The sequence below is a fragment of the Danio rerio genome, chromosome 22 (assembly GCF_052040795.2).
Source record: "Danio rerio strain M-AB ecotype USA chromosome 22, GRCz13ab, whole genome shotgun sequence".
NCBI classification, from domain to species: domain Eukaryota; kingdom Metazoa; phylum Chordata; class Actinopteri; order Cypriniformes; family Danionidae; genus Danio; species Danio rerio.
Window position 1 is genome coordinate 25,104,293 of NC_141042.1, and position 17,491 is coordinate 25,121,783.

Below are 17,491 nucleotides of genomic sequence, written 5' to 3' on the forward strand. Positions count from 1 at the left end.
ATGCAAAAACCATCTAAAATGTCCTCCTAAAATGAGCATTTTTCTCAGCCCGCTATGTTCATGTTCAGTTAATTTACTTTACAGGTAATGAAAATAACTTATTCATCACTATAAAAAGTAAAATTATTGAGTACACACACAGGAGCTGGAGAAAAATTGCTAATTTTAGAAGAAAATATTAAATGATATTTAGATGTTTTTGCATCTAAACACTTCAAATACTATAGGGTGGAAAAAAGCGGACTTGCAAGAAGCTCCCTGATTTTTTTTTAGCTTATGGTTTTAGCTTATGGTTTACACAGCTGGTCAGGCGTGATGAAATTCCCACTTTATTTTGATTACAGAAACATTTTGTTTACTAAACTTTAAAACAAATTGATGATGGTAATCGGGAATGATGGCCTAAATGAAATGCATACTACAACTGAACAAGATCCACGTTCTAAACACTGCGTTTAATTTCGAGATTTTACTGCGTTTAAACAGATTCTTGTGGTTTCTCTATTGCTCACTGTTGAGTGAAACCAGGATAATGGCAGTTTGAATTCAGTAACACTGTTTCACTGTGGTTATAAGTTACAGACTCAAGTGTTCTGGTGAGTTTTAGTTAAATATTAGCTTATCCTTAATTTAAAGTTTAAACAACAAGGCTTTGTTTGGATTTGTAAATAGGATTTGCCTAATTTTTTGTACGGTAAGTGGTTACAAACAATTTATATTGGTGAAATTTAAATAAACAAATTGAGTTCATTACATTCATTCATTTTATTTTTTGGCCTAGTGCCTTTATTTATAAGTGGTCACCACAGCGGAATGAACCGCCAACTTATCCAGTATATGCTTTACATAGTGGATGCCCTTCCAGCCACAACCCAACACTGGGAAACATTCATACACACTCATTCACACTCATCCACTATGGCCAATAAAGCCAATTAAATTCACATAGCACGTCTTTGGACTGTGAGGGAACCAAGAGAACTCGGAGGAAACCCACAGAGGGAACATGCAAACTCCTCTCAGAAATGCCAACTGACCCAGCCGGGGCTCGAACCAGCGACCTTCTTGCTGTTAGGCAATTGTCAGTGTACTTGACCAACAAAATTAAGTATAATATAGACATAAATATGTTACACCAGCTGTCAGGTGTCATCTCTCAGTGTTATTTGTATGGATAACATGAATAAACATAAATAAGGTGTAAACATAAACTTAAGTGTGCATTAATGTAAGCAAGGGGTGCTCAACCCTGTTACTCGAAATCTACCTTCCTACCCTGAGGAAACACACCTGAACCAATTAAATAGGACCTGAACAGCACTTAATAATTACAAACAGGTGTGTTTGATAAGGGTTGCAACTGAAATCTGCAGGAAGGTACATCACCAGGAACAGGGTTCAGCACCCCTGATATCTCCTTCCAGCCTGTCTAATTCCTACGAATTCATACAAGATTAGTCGTACAAAAATGTACAACTTTTAAAAGGAGGTGTAGCACCCAACCCCGCCCCTAAACCGAACCGTCATTAGGGGATGAGCAAGTCGTACTAATTTACAAATGAGATTGGATGAATTCATACAAATTAGCCACTAGATCAAAAAGTTGAGAGAAAAGAAAACATTCTTTAAGGCTTTGCGTGTTTGTTGTTGATCTCCACTAAACCATGATTTTCTCAGCACATAAAAGCATCTGCAGTCCCATCAACATGTCGCAGAAGTTTTTCATGTGAAAGAAACATGCATAAATGGGGATTGCCTTGGCCTCGATTGCTACCCACATCAAACGGGATGTTTTTCTTCTTTACAGCCAGCAAGTAAATGGTTTGTAAACTCTGGCTGGAGATGCAGGGAGAAAAGCGGCGGTGCTGTGTATTAAAGAGCAGTTATGAGGGCCACAGGTGCTCTCTCTGGAAAATATTTACCCAGAAGGCACAAACGTTCACTGAACGTCTGTTTATGCTATTTGGAACAAACTTCTGCTTCATGTTGTCAGATTTGTATTTTATTTTTTCAAAGTGTTGCGCAGTATGTTGGAGTGTATTAGTTTGACATAAACTGAAGGAAAAATTGTTTTTACGCATACTAAAGTTTTTAATGTAATAGTTTACTGAGAATATCTGGTAATGCCAACGCTGGATTTGTGTGCAAGTGTGTGTGAAATGAGTGTCTCAACTGTGAAACCATCTGTTAAAGTCATTCAGAAGTCAGCTAAAATATGTTTTCAGAGGACTGTTGCAACATGGCCTTTGTTTGGATAGCAGCTACTCTTTCAGTCTTACTAATTAAGCCTAGCACACCCTATGAAGATTTTAACCCTCATGTCGTGCTCACCTCCCACCCATTACTTTAGTGTTCCTGCTTAAAATTGACCCGTTTCTTTTAACTGCTCTTAAATTAGTCAAAAAGCATTTTTAGCTGTGAAAAATGCCTTAAACTAGTGTTTAACATGAATTTTGACATAAAATAGATGCAGTGAAAATACAAATAGGCACTGAAAATGTATTACAAAATGAACATGTAATGTCATGAGGGTAATCATGTGAGAGGATAGGCACATGAGCACGAGAAAGAGATGTGTACTTAAACAAGACATTCTCAGTCTGAAATCTGTGTGAGTGAGTTGGGGTGGTGTGTATGGGGATATTTTCTGTTTGTATTTTCTGTTTGATTGTTGATCATAGTCTGGATACCCATTCATTTCCTACGGCGGTCACTTTTGACCAGGAACACCACAGGTGTAACATGGGTAATTAAAACACTCAAAAAGAGGTGATCACTTTTAAATGTTCAAGTGCATAGTGTTAAGGATACCATAAGGCCTTGAGGCAATCAGATGTAAAACACAATATTTATGAGTGTTTTAAGTTGTAAATCGGTCAGATTTGACCCGAACACGACAGGAAAGTTAATAGGCTAATCGGTTAGATTTTTGTTTAATTGTTTAAAAGTCCCTATTAAATATACACTAGTACTTATTTTTTAGATACCTGTTCAGTATCGAATTGTATAAATTGTATGAAACATATTCATACTTGTCTGTTAGATTCTAGAACATATTTGTTACTTTTACCAATTAAAAGCTACCATTTTTGGGACAATTCATTGTGTCAAAGTCTCTCTGTAAGATTGAATATTATGTTAGGTTATGGTATGGTTTTATGATTATGTTACTATGCTAAGTTGTATGTTTGGTTGTTTTAGTTTCTGTTAAATCAGGTTTTTTGCTACATTCAATAAAGTTGTATATTGAGTCATGGTACTGTAGGTTTGCTCATGCTCTTGTTAGCAAGTTAGCTTACATGTAATACCTTAGGTATTTTAGGCTGTATATTGTTGGCTCAGTGGTTAGAACTGCAGCCTCATAGCAAGAAGGTTGCTGATTCGAGTCCTGAACTGGGCCAGTTGCCATCTGTGTGGAGTTAGGATTTTCACCCTGTGTTTGTGGTGGGTTTCTTCCGGGTGCTCTGTGCTAGTAAATGCAAGGCTATTTATGAAATCCAGGCATAACACTGTATGACAATGTTTCAGATGACTGTTCTAATGTACAGCTAATAAATCTGTCAGATTCTGGAGTGCATTACAGCTCTAAAGAAAATTATAATTGATAAATTATCTTTAATAAAACAAATACATTTTTAGAGATGGTATATAAGTATATAACATCACTTATATAGGAAATGGAGGTCATTTGATGCCATATTATCTGATAATTGTAAGAAATAATTCCAAAAGGCAATGGTGTAATTGTGTAACTGTGTAAAGCCATATAAAATAACGCAAAAAGATGATTTGTTTGTTGAGTTCATGGGTAATCAGCCGGAATTAGCTGAAGTGACAAGACAGCGAGCAACAAGACCTATAGCTGTCACTCAAGTGGCCATTCTCTTAATTATGGAGACTTAATGTAAAGGAAACAGATGAGTTATAAAAAAATTCACCCCCCTCAAAGTTGTCATGAAGGGTAATAGCTATATATACCAAAACTCCCTTTTGTACCAGGGTGTAAATATGTTTTCATCAGCTATAAAATTGGCCAATTTACCATTGCAGTCAGAAAACACTTGGTTCCCTTTCGGGAACTCTACGCTGCGTCTCTTTAGGAGACACAATGGGATACCATCCCTCTCTTATAACCTTCTGAAGCACAGGTGTAAACAATCCAATGTAATTGGCGGGACGCAACGTGCGTGTGGCGTCAGACCGAAGGTATAAAAGCCCCACACTCACAGTGAACTTCAGCTTTTTCTCTCTTCACTCTGCGAATGAGTTCGTTGATTTTGAAGCACTCACAGCACTGATAAGGCACTACAAAAACCATTTAAACTGAATCAAAGCACACACTTTCATTTTCTATTTAAAAATTTGCAAAATGGAAAAGACATTTAGATCATGTGTACCTCCATGTCCTCGTTTCCTCACAGAACAGGACACGCATGATTTGTGTGTGCAGTGCCTCGGTCAGGAGCACGCACAGTCAGCCCTTGAGGGGGGTGGCTGTGTGCATTGCGATTCACTTCCTGGTCGAGTGCTGCGAAGTCGCCGCGCTCTGTTTGATAAAGAGCCGGCGGCAGGTGTGGCTCGCGGCACTGGTCCCGCCCGTGCTGAGGCTGAGCGGCGATTAATGTCGTGGGGATCGCAGCTTGATCTGGCAGAGGGGATGGAGACAAGCTCGAGGCCTTCTTCTCCTCCCCCACTGTGAGATCGAGGTCCAGTCAGCGCGAGCTGGAAGCCCGTTCATCGGCTTCTTCCTCTCGCGCAGATGGGCGGCTGCTCCTGGCTTCTGAGGGAGTCGAGAGTATAGAGGGCCTTCGGGGCCAAAATGACGTTCCCCCATTATGCCCCGAATATGATGAGCTGGCAGAGGTCCTGGCCAATGTAACAGCTAAATATAATACTAACTGGGAAGTAGAGAGGCAGGAAGTGCGCAAAAAAGCTGGTTTGTGTGATGAACGCATCCTGCCATCACAAGACAGGCCTCTGAGGGGGGGTCTTCCATTTAACAAAGATCTCCAAAAAGAGATCATTTACACTTTGAAAAATCCATACACTGCCCGTGTTATAAGCCAGCAGGGATAAATATATATTTAGCCGTTGCTGGTCTGAATGAGCACGGATGCCTCACAATGCCGAAAATGGAGGAGCATTTGGCGCACCATTTGCTACCTCAGGCATCGTCGGCGAAGACCCCCGCCTTGCCGTCAAAACCAGTAAAATTAACATCGATATTAGTCGGCAAGGCATATGCGGCAGCAGGCCAGTCTGTTGGGTGTCTGCACACAATGTCACTTTTGCAGGCAAACCAGGCAGACCTGCTGAAGGAAGCCCTTGATAATGATGGGGTGGGGCCCGATACAGTAAGAGAAGTACTTCGGGCCTCGGACTTGTCTCTCCGTGCCACCAAAGAAATAGCTAGATCTTTAGGCCGCTCTATGGCGGCCATGGTGGTAACGGAGAGACATTTATGGCTGAATCAAGCGGACATCAGGGAGGAAGATAAACAAATTTTCCTTGATGCTCCCATTTCGCCCGCAAGTTTGTTCGGCGACTCTGTAGATCGGGTCGCCAAATCGTTTAAGCGGGCGAAAAAGAGGTCGGGCTCCTACGGGAGCTTCCTTCGACCAAAAGGGCATCCTTCTGGGGCTGACCAGCCCCAGCCGTCACCAGCTCATCTGCCCGGTATAGAGCCGAGCAAAAAGAGAGTGTGGCTTCCCGTCAGCCCCCAAAAAGGAAATGGGCTGGGAAACGCTCTCAAGAGGCAAAGACGGTGACATACGGTGGTCTGAGGACCATCGTTGTGAAACGGTCTGGGCCTCAGAAGAAGTCCTAGCACTGGGACTTCTTCGGGCAGCCCCCAACAAGGAGCAAAGGCCACCTCCTCGTTGCCCACAGGGGGTCTATCCACCAACCCTCCCACAGTTGGTTCCTCAGGGCGTGGAGACCCCGGGCGATATCCACAAACGTTTCATCCCAAAAGTGGTGAAGTTAGTGGACTCGCCCCCTCTACTGAGGGTCCAAGAGCAGTTAAATCAAGGGCCTCCTGTGGTGAGTTCGCCTCAGTGCCCAGAGTTAGCTACTCAGGGGAACATAGAGACCAGTCTCGAGAGACTGGTACCCCTGCAGAAATTTTTGGCAGAGTGGAAACGGCTGCCGAATGTTTCGCAGTGGGTCCTGCTTACCATAGAGAAGGGCTACAGAATTCAGTTTGCTTCACGCCCCTCTTGCTTCAACGGGGTGCTCCATACCCTATTGAAGCCAGAGCAGGCTCTAGTGATTGAACAAGAATTAGAATCTCTTCTGAGAAAGAGAGCCATAGAACAGATCCCTCCTCTAGACATCGAGTCAGGGTTTTACAGCCGTTACTTCATCGTTCCAAAGAAAGATGGAGGGCTGCGTCCGATATTAGATCTAAGACAGCTAAATCGCTCCGTACAAACAATGAAGTTTAAAATGTTGACTATCAGCACCATCGTGTCACAAATACAGTCCGAGGACTGGTTTGTCACGATAGATCTGAAGGACGCATACTTCCACATATCCATCCTTCCAAGTCACAGGAAGTTCCTCAGATTCGCCTTCGGGGGCAAGGCTTATCAGTACAGGGTTCTTCCGTTCGGCCTAGCACTCTCACCCCGCACATTTACCAAAGTCGTCGACGCGGCTTTGGCTCCGCTGCGGCTACAAGGGATTCGAATTCTCAATTACCTCGACGATTGGCTCATTCTAGCCCGATCAAGGGAGTTAGCGGTTCAACATCGAGGTGTTGTTCTCGCTCACATAGAGAAATTGGGGTTGCGGCTAAACCAAAAGAAAAGTGTGCTTGTGCCAGCTCAGACGACCACTTTTTTAGGTGTGCTATGGGACTCCACGACGATGTTTGCGTGTCTGTCCCCCACCCGAATCGAGTCGATTTGGGCAGCCGCAAAGAGGATCAGACTGAGCCAAGCCATCACAGTCAAACAGTTCCAGAAGCTGTTGGGTCTACTAGCGGCAGCCTCCAACATAATCCCATTGGGTCTGCTACACATGAGACCATTACAGTGGTGGCTCAAAACCAAGGGGTTTTCCCCGAGGGGAAATCCGTTCAGCACAATCAAAGCATCGAGGCGTTGCCTACAAGCGTTATCGATATGGAAAAAGCCCTGGTTTCTGTCCCAGGGCCCTACACTAGGAGTAATATCTCAGCGCCTACATCAGATGCCTCACGCAAGGGCTGGGGAGCGACCCTGAGGGGCCTTCCCGCATCGGGACAGTGGAGGGACCATCATCTCCACATGCATATCAACTGCTTGGAGATGTTAGCAGTGTTTCAGGCTCTAAGGCACTTCTTCCCTCAAGTGAGAGGTCACCATGTGTTAGTGAAGACCGACAACACATCGGTGGTCTCTTACATCAACCATCAAGGGGGTTTGAATTCGCGCCCTCTGTGAAGGTTGGCGAATCAAATCCATCTGTGGGCTCAGGGGAGGCTGCTCTCTATGAAGGCAGCTTATATCCCAGGTCCGATGAATGTGGGAGCGGACCTCCTGTCGAGACAGGGGTTGGAGCCTGGGGGATGGCGACTACACCCAAAAGTGGTAGCGGCCATTTGGCAGAGCCGACGTCGATCTATTCGCCTGTCAGAAAACAACACATTGCCCATTGTGGTTCTCCCAAATCCAGCACCTTTGGGGCTGGATGCCATGGTGCAGACGTGGCCGAGGCTTCGTCTGTACGCTTTTCCCCCAATCGCTCTGCTCCCAGGAGTCCTGGAGAGGGTCCGTCAAGGGGGGTACAACCTATTGCTGGTAGCCCCTTATTGGCCCACACGAGTGTGATTCTCGGACCTAGTGTCTCTCCTCGACTGTCTCCCATGGGAGATTCCCGTCCAGAGAGACCTCCTGTCCCAGGCGGAGGGAATGATAGTACACCCCCGCCCGGACCTCTGGAAACTGTGGGTGTGGCCTCTGAGGGGGCCCACCTTGTAGATCTTGGTTTGTCAACTGAGGTTGTTCAAACCATACTAAGCTCCAAAGCTCCCTCCACGAGGAGATTGTATGCCACCAAGTGGAAACTTTTTACTTCGTGGTGTACAGACCACCACCTGGATCCAGTCCACTGCCCTGCGGGGTCAGTGCTGCAATTTCTCCAGAAGCGTTTTGAATTCGGTTTGACTCCGTCAACGCTTAAAGGTTATGTAGCGGCAATGTCCGCATACCATACTGATGGTCTTGGCAAAGACCCTCTGGTGGTCAGATTCCTCCGTGGAACGAGGAGGTTGAGGCCTGCCTGCGCCAATAGGTTTCCTACTTGGGATTTGTCGATAGTGCTTGAGGGCCTGTCAACAGCCCCCTTTAAACCAATTGAGGATGTGTCAGAAAAGTTTCTGACCCTTAAAACGTTTTTTTTTTGTTGGCCATTACATCCATCAAAAGAGTAGGAGATTTACAAGCATTGTCTGTAGCTCCCTCTTGTCTGGAATTCTCACCTGGTATGGTGAGAGCATTTCTGTACCCCAGAGCAGGGTACGTTCCTAAGGTCCCCACTGAGGTGGTGCGACCTACTGTGCTGCAGGCCTTTAATTCTCCACCATTTATGACGCCAGATCAGGAGCGCTTGAATCTGCTTTGCCCAGTGCGGGCACTAGATGCATACGTACATCGTACGTCTGCTTGGCGTACAACACAACAGTTGTTTGTTTTGTATGGCTCACCCAAAATTGGGGCGCCAGCATCTAAGCAGTCTCTGAGCCGGTGGATAGTCGAGGCTATTTCACTAGCATATGAAGCCCTGCATCGGCCTCTACCTGAGGTGATCAGGGTTCACTCAACCAGGAGTATGTAGGCTTCGAAAGCCTTTCGTTCTGGCCAGTCCCTGACTGGCATCTGCAATGCAGCTGGGTGGTCTACCCCACATACCTTTGTAAGGTTTTATCAGTTGGACCTGGACCCTACTCCGGGTTCCAGTGTCCTAGCAATATAGGAGAACTCATCCCCGGCATGTAAAACTATGGCGTGTTTGGGATAGCGTTCCCATTGTGTCTCCTAAAGAGACGCAGCGTAGAGTTCCCAAAAGGGAACGCGTCAGGTTACGAATGTAACCATGGTTCCCTAAGGGAACGAGACGCTGCGTCGCGTTGCCATACTTTTTCATACCTGGTGTGCTCCGTTCAAGAGGTATAAGCTGAAGTTCACTGTGAGTGTGGGGCTTTTATACCTTCGGTCTGACGCCACACGCACGTTGCGTCCCGCCAATTACATTGGATTGATTACACCTGTGCTTCAGAAGGTTATAAGAGAGGGATGGTATCCCATTGTGTCTCCTAAAGAGACGCAGCGTCTCGTTCCCTTAGGGAACCATGGTTACATTCGTAACCTGACGCGTTTTCCTGGAGCCAACCCCCAAAGGCGAGTCGATGAATTGCAGTTTTAGTTACTTGCGTATTGACTTCCCGAGGGAGAGCGGGAGGTTGCCACTTGGTGTTATCAAGTACTGTGTTGCAGGTGGAAGGGCGTGTAAAACATATGCTGGAATATCTGGCAATTTGCTGTGGCAATCCCTGATCAAAAAGGGACTAAGCCGAAGGAAAATAATATATGAATATGTAACTAATAACCAATATATTTAACAGTTAAAGTTATTATATATAAACATTGTTGCTTCATTTAAAATATGAATGTTTTTCATACATCAGTCTTTTTCCACCAGATTTTCTGAGTTTTTTAGATAAGTGAGGCAAGGTTTTCGTATAAAACATCAGACACTCACATAACATTCATTTTTTAGTTAAAACTTTTGAAGTTTCGGATTTGTTGCGTTTTTGGTCCATAAAATTGAGAAACAGCTGCCTGAAATGATTGAATGTGAGCCGACAGTGTGCCTAGCTGGACTAATTCCCAGCTGCGATTGAGCTTTTGTGACTCGCTGGGCCTTTTTCCAGTCACCTCTTGTGAACTCTCTGGACACTGTTCTGTGACGATGACCAGATTTGTCAGGGCATGAGGATTTTTTGACAAGCTACTGTAGCACATGTGGGCTAAACACAGCAGGTGACTGAACATCACAGTCGGATGCGAGGGGCCAGGTTGCTTTTTTGGCTTCGGCCCCGGGAATCTGACCCCCTTCTAAAAAAAATTAGGTCAGCAATCGGATGGGATGCAAAAAAACTACCCCCTATATTCAGCAATCAGGGGCTTCAAAATTCACTGGCAGCTAAAATACGAAGTAATGTGGGTGTTTGTGGACGAAGACACAGGAATGCAGTCGACGCCAGTTTGCTCTTTGGCCTTTCAGAGGTAACCAAGCATATCCTCCTAAGGCTTTAGCCTCCCTGCCTCGTTCCCTCGCAGATAAAAGCCTAAACCTTGGCTTGGTCACAAAAGAAAAGGAAAAAAAAGAGTCATTTGATTCGAGATCATCTTTTCCACTGTGCAGTGGCCCATCTGTGTTTGTATTTGGAGAAGCTACATAATATTGTAGAAATGTATGGTCAAATTTGTGAAAATAAAGCCATATTTTTGTGATTTCAACTGAGATTTTAAAGAGCTTGAAATCGTTTTGAAAAGTTAATATTTGCAGGCCTTCAAAACTGGCATTGCAGTTTATAGTTATGTATGACAACAGTGTGCTTTAGCTAATGTATTTCAGAGGTAGGAGTTTCAGAGCCACACACACCAATTACGTTACAATTATTATAATTTGATAATTCCTTACATTTATATAGCGCTTTTCTGGACACTTTTATGATATGGTTAGGCTGGCCATGATGGACAGAGGACAGAGGGCAAATTTGGCCAGGATGCAGGAGTTAAACCCCTACTCTTTGGAATGACACCCTCAGATTGAATTTTCTATTTTTTTTATTTTTATTTTTTTGATCACAGAGAGTCAGGACCTCGGTTTAATGTCTCAGCAGAAAGACGGCGCTCACTGAGCAGTATAGAGTCCCCATTAAAAAAACTAGAGTGTTAAGACCCACATAGACTGCAGGTTGAGTGCCCCCTGCTGGTCTCACGAACACCACTTCCAGCTTTCCCATGTGGTCTCCCATCCAGGTGCTAGCTTCAGTGGGCCATCATGTGAGAGTTGCAACTGAGCTTAACATTTAACAGTTTATGCTGAAAAGTTTGAATCCTTCAAGCTTTTATAACGTTTAAAACTACTAAGTGTTTTTTATTGTTTGCGTTATCGAAGTTTGTTCTTCGATAATTTTTTTTTAAAACTTTTTTTTTAAATAAAGGTTCATATTTCTGTAGTGCAGCAATATACAAGACATGGTTTCTTTCAAACCACAGTTTTCTCTTGCTGAACCTGATGAATTTTTAACCTGCTGCCAATTTAGCTAAATGTTTCACCCTCACGCTAAATTTCCAACCACATATACTCAGAGCTGGATTAAGAACATATTGGGCCATGGGGCTATAGTAAACCCAAAGGCCCCATTTATTTTATCACCTAACAAAAGTAGCTTTTATTCACTATTATTATTATTATAAATTTGCTAGTTAATATTATTATCTAATGTCCCACCATTTGATTATTATACATGTTTTCTATTTTACTAAAGCAAGCATACAAAGTTAATGTAACATGAGCTTCAAATTTGAAACAGGCTGCCAATATCAGAAAAAAAAACACATTTGAAATACTTCCTAAGCAGAAATCCCTAAAATATCTTTAAAAGCCATGCTACAAATTTCCTGTTTGGTCTTGAGTCAATCAATTACAGAAGCTTAGCATGTTTCTTTTTTTTTTTTCCTCATATATATATAGTCTTATGAAAGCCAGCAACAATATTTAATTGCTCCTCATTATTACTGTCATTTTTATAAAATGGGAAATTCATTTGTTTAAAAGATTACTTTCTAACTGTTTTAGTGGGACCTAAAGCATGCTCTCAATAACTGTTGTGTAGCCTTTTTAATTTGGTCGCACACTGTCTCAGTTATACTATTTGAGAGGAGGCCGAGACAGCGGTTAGTTATGAGTCCATTATACAGCATGATTTCGCCTATCCCAGCTTCTCAAACTGCATGTTAATAATGGATACTGTTCAAATCTTATTTTTTGCTCTACAGTGCACTTGGTTAGCCTACCTTTGACCGGACTATTCCTTTTGGTAGAGCCAAAATAAGGAGCTGTCCTGGGAAATAAGGTAGTTTCCAGGGAAAAAACAGGACATCTGGTCAACCTTTATGGGGACTCAAACAGGGCTGCTCGAAATTTAGTTTTGTGGTGTCACTGTTTTTGAACAGAAGTGAGCCGAAGGAAATCATTCACATTATCAGCATGTGAAAGCATAACACAGAGGCTTTTCTTGAGTCATGGCACAAATTAATTCTTCAGCCAATCAAGGGCTCCCTTCTTTCACGGGCCCTGGGGCTTCAGCCCCACTTAGCTCTTATGTCATAACCTTAATCCCGTGGGCTAACTTGATCACCCGCCAGTGATCTGCAATTCTTCACTATGGACGTCCAGCACCTAGACTGCAGCTCTGCACAGGAAGTTTGGCCAGAGGAGAAATAGTAATATCCAGCTGAGCCTGTTTTTTCCCCAAGTTTTTTTTCTTCATTTTTGTCAATTGGTAAAGTTTGTTCCTCGCCACTGGTTTGTTTGATTGGGACTTGTGGAGCTGCGCATCGATGGATTTCCTCTTCAGTGTTTGTACTTTCAGCAGTGAAAATTAAACCACACTGAACTGAACTTAACTGAACTTCAACTGGACTAACAGTTTCAATTTACTAGAACTTCTATGTTAAGCTCCTTTGACTCAATCTACAGTACATTGTAAAAGAATTAAAGATTAACTGAATTATGTTAATCCGGCCCTGCACTAGATTTTGTACACAGAAATATAGAGCAGCGAACTCCATGATTGAGTTCACACAAAACAAAACTTTGTTTCAAACTTGTGAACTCTTATTTCCTCTGAAAAAATAGAATTGTACAAGTGTTTATTTCAATATATCAAAAGCAAATAGTGACCGGAAAGGATAATAAAGCTCCATGAAATATGGTCCATGCAACTTGTTTACTGTAGTTTAGGTATTTCAGGATGTTTTGTTGACAGAAAAAGCAATGGTATGCAAAAAATAAAATCAAGATTGAACGTGTCTCGATGTTGATGGCATTCTGATGTATTTTATGATTTATGGGGATAAACTTAAGAGGATCTGTGCCATTTTTCCTTGTGTTTGTGTCTTTTTTTCCGTGAAATCATCATCAACTTGTCATCGTTCAAAAATTTGTGAGTCATTTAGTATAGTTTTGTTCTTACGATATATTGTTCCTTGAAAAGATTAAAGAAACTGTTGACAGGCCAAGATATGCAGAACAGATTTGGGGTCTGTAATTCATAAACGCAGAAAAATAACTGCAGACTGCTCCCGTGAACTTGTTTTGACATTTTTTTTCTTCTTCTGATAAAGGCGAATTTCTTGGAATTGATTTCAGCGGTCCCCGGTTTATTTATCTAAATTTGTAATTGCTTTCAAAGGCCACAAGTAGCATCTTTGATGAAAACTAGTACAGGTCGGAAATAATTTATCCACTTGTCATTATCAATTCTGATAATGATTGTTTAAATGTTGTGTATTTTACACACATGCTGTGGTAAATTTCCTCAAAAATAATTGTATTTTTGTTATTTGGTCTCACAATAAGAGCTATGTTTGACATAATATTTCTGTAATGTATTAAAGCAGTTCATCTCTAAGTCGGTCCAAAACTTTTCCTGTTCTTCCTCTCTTGGAAACAGCTCGGGCAACTGGACAAAGCTGCGTCTGCTGCTCATACGTATTTCCAGGCCAACCCTGAGCATGTGGAGATGAGAGAGGACCTGGAGCAGTACAAAGCACAGAAGGGTGTAAAAGAGGAACATTTCATTGACCGGGAATCACGTCCACATCAGGTGAGTCACTGCTGACCACAGTTGCCAGTGATGTGCCACACAGAAAGAAGAGGCAATGATTATTTTACATGCCTCTGACTACAGTGTTTAATCATGCCCCATTATAGAACAGCAAAACAATTTTTATCGTTTTACAATTGTTTAATAAAAATTTATTGTAAGTATTGGGTGGTAGAACCAACGATACAATAGTTTAAACCCCTTATAAAAGGTGTATTAAAGTTGCATACAGTATCAAGTAACAACTGAATACAGTACAGCATGTACTAGAAGATCTTGGTTAATAAAAAAGAGAAATCTGCTCTCCAAAACTCTCCCCATAAAGGCTGCAGTTCTGTTTACACTTTTAAGTACAGAGTTATGTGAATTGATTATTGCATGAAACTGTGTATTAGTGTAGTAAGTACATGTAAGCATGTTGTAAATGAGTCCTTACATTTGGTGGTGATTAGATAGGAGATTGGTAATTATTTGAGATTACAGTATCCTGTTATATAGTCTACAAACAGGTTTATTCACAAAAGGTTCAATCATGAACGCTTTTTCTTAAAAAATCCTTAAGTACAAACAGAGTCAGAGAGAGAACTTGAATACACAATAATAATGAATGGCTAAATAAAAAACAGGTTATACAGATGAAAAATTTAAGGTAGGAAAAATGAAGAAAAAGCGAAAAGGAACTGCTACTTACAAGGTCACAGTTATTAAGACAGGTGACGTGACAAAAGAAGAAATTAGTTCATTTCTGCAAAAAAAAAAAAAAAAAAACTTTTATTCAACTTTTTTTTTTACCAATAATATAAAAAATTATTGTGCTCTAAAATTAAATGAAATAACGAAATATGCTATAAATAAACTCGACAAAAACTTGTCCAACAGTGTTTGTTGTATATAAAATGGAACTATTATTTGTAAATTATATTTAAATAAGGCTTTTTAGTACATTGTTGTTTGATATTGAAATACTTTCTTTAACTTGTTTTAAAATATGTGGTAAAAAATGAGAAGACAGGTGAAGTAAAACAATTACAGTGATTATGTTGCACTGTATATTAATAACAATTCCTCTTGCATTGTCCTCTCTCTGTTTTTTTTTTTTTTCCTTTTTTTCTTTGTGGACATTAAATGTACAACAGCTGAAATATTGATACTGAATTTTTTTAAACTCTTTTTGTGTTTGAAACATTGAGACATATATATATATATATATATATATATATATATATATATATATATATATATATAGAGAGAGAGAGAGAGAGAGAGAGAGAGAGAGAGAGAGAGAGAGAGAGAGAGCAAGAGCAGCATTGAGTAACACTTTATAATAACTTCACATTGAATAATTTATTAAGCTTTAGCAAAATAGTTAATTCATTATCTGTTAAGCATTAACTCTACATTAATAGATGTTTGTAAGCAGTTTATAACTGCAGATACAAACGCTCTATTATTGACCTATAAGCACATGTAAAATGTGCTTAATGATTGTATTTTCATATTCTGTTATTTTTTCATAACTAAATTAAGTATCACATCATTTACCAATCAGTTATTTGAGAGAAGTTGCTGGTTTTTAGAGATCATTCAGAATGAGTTAGTAAATGATTAATAAACTATTAAATTTAGCATTTATAATTCTATAATCCTAATCTAAAGTGAGGACTATTCATGCTTTATAAATCACTTATAAATGACAATTAAAGGCTCAGTTATATTCTAAACAGGAAAAAAAGAAAATTAATGGCTTTTTTAATTTCTATTTATTTAAAGATGCACAAATGAAACTTTCAAATTAAAAATAAATCTTTGCAATCGTATCTAAAATAAAATTACTGTACAGTTTACACATCGCTAAATAACATTGAAATATTTGATCATAATATACTGTTAAATTATTATATTGTTGTTTTATCCATTTTTTTGTTATATTTTGAATCTTTTGTTATTCAGCAATGTTTAAACTTTACAGTAGTTTTACTTTTTAGATAAGATTGCAAAGATGTATTTGTCATTTGATACTGAACCTTTAATTGTCTTTCATAAGGGATTTATAAAGCATAAATAGTCCTCACTTTAGATTAGGTCACAAAACTGGATAAAGCTGAGTTAATAAAGCATTCATTAACATACAAATTGACTATTAAATATATGCCTGAATAATCAGATATATAAATGTTGATTTGAATAGTTTATTAATCATTTACTAGCTCATCTTAAATAATCTAAAAAAAAAACAACAACTATTCTTACAAATGATTTGTAAACAATGCTATGCTGAATTTATTAATGAAAAAATAATCAGTAACAAAGTATGAAAGTACAATTATTAAGCACATTTAAAATGTGCTTATAAGTTAAGAATAGATCATTTGTATCCAGTTTACTAACAACTGCTTACTAACACCTGTTAATGTAGAGTTAATGCTTAGCAAATAATTAATTCACTATTTGCTAATGCTAATAGATGATTCGTAGTGTCTAGTTATTATAAACTGTTACCCAGTATTGCTCTCATGGTTCTTATAGCATGTCTTATAGTCATTATTTTTTTATATCTTGCTAATATTAGATGTAAAACATTTAGTTTGCAATAAAACAACCAACAACCATGTTTGGATTTTATTATCATACTGGTGAAATATGAAAGCTGAGTGTCAAAAAAGAAAAAGCACAATATTGTGGAAATTGGATTTTAAATGCACTACAAATAATTCTTACTTAAAAAAATGTTCTCCAAAATGATTGTATATTAAAAATAACAACTTCACCATTCAAAATGGTTAAATAATCTCAATTGCCAGACTTTCCATGCATTACTACTAATTAGCTCCTCAAACCTTTAAAGACCCTACATTAAACTCTAAAATCACCAGATTTATTTTCATGCATCTTTATATTTTCAGAGAGCCTTCTTCGCTGGCGTGAAGCTCTATGACAAAGGCCACTATGAAGAGTCGATGTCGCTGTTTGAGAAGGCTTTGAGCGAGTATTATCATGCTGATGAGGATTGTCGGGCCCTTTGTGAAGGACCGCAGCACTTCGAGGAGCAGGATCACGTCTTGTACAAATACAGCCTGTACGAGCTCATCTCAGGTACAGATTTTGTATTCCGAGCTTTTCTGCTTGCTTTTAATGTGGTAAAGTGATCATATGCACTTTTGAGAAGGCCCTGGGAGTTTTCCATTGAGCTTCTCATGTTTCTAAAGCTATTTGTGTTTCCATCTTCCCGCTCTGACCTTTATATGAGCCTTGTCTGAGCAAGCAAGAGGCACAAATGTCTGACCTTCTTTTTTTTTTTTTTTTGATGTACAGTTGTACAATTTGTTATTGTTGTGTCTGACAGGCAGTTCAGCAACGAACAGCTTGAAAGAGCATGACATACGATTGCCCTACACAAAGTTTTGCATATAAAACAAATCCAGGTGCATCCAAAGGACACTGCTTTTTGTGTTTATAAATACAGGAGCAGATCATTTTAACTTAGCCTGTGAAGTGACACTGTCTGGTAAACATAAACATAACGAAAGCTAAGTTTTGGTGTTTTTACACCTGCCTTATTTAATTTGAATCGCACTAGAAATTGTTTTCCCTCTTAGTGCAGTTTGT

At 40.1% G+C, this 17,491-nt stretch overlaps 2 protein-coding genes across 2 annotated transcripts in view; both read left to right on the forward strand.

Moving 5' to 3' along the window:
* The window catches only part of p3h2 (prolyl 3-hydroxylase 2), a 98,431-nt gene that overhangs the window by 49,335 nt on the left and 31,605 nt on the right, over positions 1-17,491 (forward strand). Inside the window, exons 2-3 of the mRNA XM_087304387.1 lie at positions 13,733-13,885; positions 16,789-16,978. Of these exons, the coding sequence (XP_087160513.1) occupies positions 13,733-13,885; positions 16,789-16,978 (343 nt within the window). The remainder of the gene's footprint in view (positions 1-13,732; positions 13,886-16,788; positions 16,979-17,491) is intronic.
* Positions 4,800-10,353, forward strand: LOC148679501 (uncharacterized). Its single transcript, XM_088651641.1, has 2 exons — positions 4,800-9,035; positions 9,313-10,353. Exon 1 carries the CDS (start codon positions 5,731-5,733, stop codon positions 7,225-7,227), a length of 1,497 nt encoding a protein of 498 aa, XP_088507767.1. The 5' UTR covers positions 4,800-5,730; the 3' UTR covers positions 7,228-9,035; positions 9,313-10,353.